The following is a 4,413-nucleotide window of genomic DNA, read 5'->3' on the forward strand; positions in this document are numbered from 1 at the left end:
ATTGGTTTATCTTTAGGGGCACGCTGGACGCGCATGCAATGTTTTTCGACGCCGTTAATCCCCGAGATAACACGGGCGAGTTAGCAAGAGATAAATATTGTAAAAGGACGAGCAAATAGCGATGATAACGTGGTTATCAAAAAGCAAAGAAGGTATGTTTGCACGGCTTCCGTTTGTGTTTGTGTGCACGCTGTAAGTGTGCGCGTACGCCCCGATTCGAAAGCTGCTGTGTGACTCAGGTGCGGTATGTATTATGCATGATCAATCTGCTTGGGTGTGGTCCTGTGTATAGAGCCATTAACTGTGACGCACTGTGCGGCCATCACTTCACACACAATCTTACAGCACAACAAAGTGAATACGGGCATACCATGCATAGTCTTGATGGCATGCAATGTCTTCTGTTTTGTTGCTGTGGGCGTATGTGGAATTACAACGCTTTCTAATTGCACGATAATTTCATGTCAGTAACACAAATCATGTATGTTGGAAATATTGTTGTACGCTTGTAATAACACTATGGATATTCCTGAGCGCAGCCTTTCTGCAGGTACAAATAACTTTAACTTTCATTCTCTGTTGCTCCGAAACTATAATTGTGTGATAACTGTGAAACGGCGAGGCAAATTTGCAGATACAGAGCGTTTATACAGGCCCAGAATTTCATGGTGTCGCACATTTTTATTACCTGCACTACGGTGACGTATGCCCAGAATATCAAGAAAAATAAGTTGTATGTTCGAAAAGTTGCACGTTGTAACAGTGACACACAACGCTGAAAAATAGTGTAAAATAGTGTAATAGGTCACGTAGAATGAGATCAAAGCAACAGTCTGTGAGACAATTGAACCACCGGGAGTTGGTTTGTTACAAGAGACAACGCTAAGGCGTGTTCATACAGCTCTTAGAACATTTAGGTAAAACGCCTTAGTACGGCCTGTTTTTAACAGAAGCCACTTTTGACAGGTGGGAAGCAACCGGACAGAATGCACAAAGAATGGAAAGCAACGCTTAAATTTAGAACAGCACAACATACGCACAACACATGCACTTTTCTACATATATAGGTGCGAGAACTGGGGAAGGCATCGCTATTCTACACAGCATATTTTTTTCCCTCTGTTCTGCTCTCAGTGTGCAGTGCGGGAACAGTAAACGAAAGCAATGTATGTTCTTCCTGCGGTGCGCGAACAACGCTTGGAGCACAATAAACCTCAGCGGGGGAGTTCGCGATTCTTCAGATTCAGGAAGGAGGCGGTGTCACCATATCTTATAGAGCGGCCCTTGACGAGGAGCCCTTGCGGAGAGGTAGATCTACTGTATATGGCATAGGTGCACGCACCTTCTTTTTAAAACGGCCGAGGAAAGTCCACATTCCTGCCAGGAGCACACGGAGGAGGACAAGAACGGAACGGCGGGGGTGTCAAGCGGTCGCCCTGCAGCGTGCATGGCCTCTCACTCTCTAGCGGGCTTGTATCTTCGCGCCTTTCTCTTCTATTGTCGCGGCTGGATGACACACACGCAGTGCATGCCCGTTCGGAGCTTGTTCTTCTCTTGACTTTTAGGGCACTGCGGCTTTCTCTTTTTTTTTTTTCGGAAGAAGGAAAACGATGGGCACGCACCTGCAGAAAGGAGACGGCGCAGCTCGACGGGAGGCGGTGAGCGTGTGTTGCGCAGCCCGGGCGAGGTTGGCGGCACTTCGATGGAAAAACCGAGGCACTGTCGTCTCCTGCGGCGTCTCCACACCGTTCACTCGCTTCAGGACATGCACGTGCAACTGGGAGGATCATCTCGCGAGAGAGGCTCCTTCTTCTTCGCCTTTTCTAGCGTGTTATGCCTGTTGACTTCTTTTCTGCGGTGCAGGAAGGCACCACGCTGTCTGAGAGGACCGATGAATCCCCCGAGGAGCGAGTGGGAGACCGATGTATTTGGCGAACAGTGGCCCGTTTGGAGAACTTGGGCCGTCGCGTGCGAGAGTCGAAAATGAAAGAGCGCATTGTGTCCTTACGGTTTCGTTTCATCGCGGGGGCCTGGATCGTTTTCGGTGGTCGAAAGAAAGGAGCTGTTTAGAGTTTTCGGGAGGAAAGAGACAGCCTTTGTCGAAAATCGGTTGCCTACCGTTCTTCCTTGCGTCTTCCGGATGCGGACTGTTGTGGAAAGGAACCTGTTGAGTTGGTTTATGGCGAGTAGAGTTCCACGTGCTTTTGCAGAAGTCGCATGTGAGAGTAATGTCGATGGGAAGATGCTTCTTTTGGTGAAGGTGGTGCCGGTTGGGAACATGCCATACACGCTGAAGATCTGCCTGTTTGGATTCTACAGTAGTACGCTACCAGGCGAAGGGTTTTCAAGACGTGCCGATGTGAGTCTTCCCAGTGAGTCACTAGCTTGAGAATAGTCTTTCCCATTTATTCAAGGTAAAGCCGTCTTCGAACGCCTCGGCTTCTTGAGAATTATCAGAAATAAGGAACTATAGCGAAGAATTGCAGGCTCACGGTAGCTTCCCGTTTCGCCTCTGCATTCTTCATTGCTTCTTCGATTCGTCCAACGTTCGCTTCATTCAGCCATCTGTACATTTATACAAAGCACCCAGTGCTCATGTCAAGACGCCAGGGAGGAAATATTTACACGCACACGTTTTCACAGACACACACATACACACATCCACGCCACCTGGTGCTGCACATGTCGCAACGGTACAGTCGTCTCGCGCCTTATAAATAATGTCTGTGGGCCACGCCGGCGGAGCGTGGCACGGGAACCAGGGTTCTTAGGAAAGGGGTGCAAAGGTCACTAACATGGGTCGTTCGCCATTTCGTCCGAGACCACATCTAACGACCTGCAAGATACATCACTAGACGCCGAGTCCGGTCTTGGAGGCGGCGGCACCCTCGTGGTTGTCACTGCTGCCGTCGTCATCTGGGACGTCATGTGCGCTGCGCTGGCTGTCAGGAGGGACTGCTCGGCCGTGAGTCCCGGGAACTGGAACGCTGGCAGAAGTGCGGGAGGCTTCAGGGGCAGCGATGGAAGTGAGAACGGCACCCCGGCTCCCGGTGGTACGGGCACGACGCCTGCGAGAGGGTAGTGACCGGGCGGCACCTTCGCCCCGCACAGAAGGCCGTTGAGGTCTTGCCGGCTGGCGGCCGCCGCTGCCACAAGGCTGGAGTACGTCGAGTGCCAGGACGCCTGAGTCGCGTAAGGTAGAGAGCACGGAAAAGGCGGAAGGGACCTCAAGTGAGCCGGCGCGTGGGGCGACGTCGTGTACGGAGGACTCGCTGGCAGCACGCCGCTGAAGTTCTTGCCGTCGGGAGCGATGATGTTCTCGATGGAGAACGGCTGCTTGGTGTAGTTGGGCAGACACTGTTCCGTGCCTCAAGGCATCGGCGTGGTGTCCCTGCAGATGACTCGGTGCTGCCGCCAGCGCCGTCAGTCGCATTTTCGCCTGTTCTTGGATGGCATTCTGTGACACGGTCTCGTAATGTTTCAGCTCGGCCAGTGCCACAGCCGTGGCGTCCTTGATCTGACGGGGCAGCTTGAAACGCTTGCGACGCCGCAAGAATGAACCATTCTCGAACATGTCGCCGCAGGCCGGATGCAGAGCCCAGTAACTGCCCTTGCCAGGCCGGTCGGGCCTTCGAGGGATCTTGATGAAGCAGTCGTTGAACGAGAGGTTGTGCCTGAGCGAGTTCTGCCACCTCTGCGTGTTCTTGCGGTAGTAGGGAAAGCGGTCCATGATGAACTTGTAGATGTCGCTGAGCGTGAGCATCTTCTCCTGCGAGCTTTGGATGGCCATGAAGGTGAGTGAGATGTAGGAATAGGGCGGCTTCTGGTCTCCGTACGTCGACCGGCCGGGCCTCGGCATGGTTGCCGAAGCGCCAGCGCTGCTGCCGCGTTGCTTGGGAGTCACAGCCGTGGTGGTTGGAGTCGTGGCGGAAGGACCCTTGTACAGGCTGAGTCGGCCGCAGGAACGCGTTTCCCAGCGCCGCCGACCGGTCTCTCCCGTTGCGTGCACCTCGCGACGACTGAGCGAGCAGTTTTCCCGGACCGGCCACGCCGCTCCGGCGAAGTGGAGGTGAGCCGACGGGCGGAGCTCTCGCCAGTCTCCGCCTCGACCGGGCCCGTCGACCGCCCCGTCGTGACGTCACACAACGGCGCCTTTAATGTTTGGGGAGGGGTTTGTTGATTTAAGGTCTGGCCAATGAGAGGGTTCGGAGGGAACGAAAAAGGCGGGACTTCTCGCGGAAGGCGCGTCTGCCCTTGTCAACGACCGAAGCGCGGAGCCAGGGCTTGTCCGAGCGGATTGGCGGCTGTTTCCTGAGGTGTGCGCTTCGGCTTAGGCGTCTTCTTACTCTTCTTCCTCTGATCTTGCCGCGCGCTCATCTCGGCCGGTCAGTAAACCGGCGTCGCGTTCCGAAA

General features: G+C 54.0%; 1 protein-coding gene across 1 annotated transcript; it reads right to left on the reverse strand.

Annotated features, from left to right (window-relative positions):
* Positions 1-1,977: 1,977 nt before the first annotated feature.
* Positions 1,978-4,036, reverse strand: LOC119387292 (forkhead box protein B1-like). The gene is given in 2 exon segments (XM_037654633.2): positions 1,978-3,354; positions 3,356-4,036. Coding segments are annotated over 2 exon segments (1,068 nt in total). The 5' UTR covers positions 3,860-4,036; the 3' UTR covers positions 1,978-2,790.
* Positions 4,037-4,413: the final 377 nt, after the last annotated feature.

The sequence above is a fragment of the Rhipicephalus sanguineus genome, chromosome 3 (assembly GCF_013339695.2).
Source record: "Rhipicephalus sanguineus isolate Rsan-2018 chromosome 3, BIME_Rsan_1.4, whole genome shotgun sequence".
Classification (NCBI taxonomy): Eukaryota; Metazoa; Arthropoda; class Arachnida; order Ixodida; family Ixodidae; genus Rhipicephalus; species Rhipicephalus sanguineus.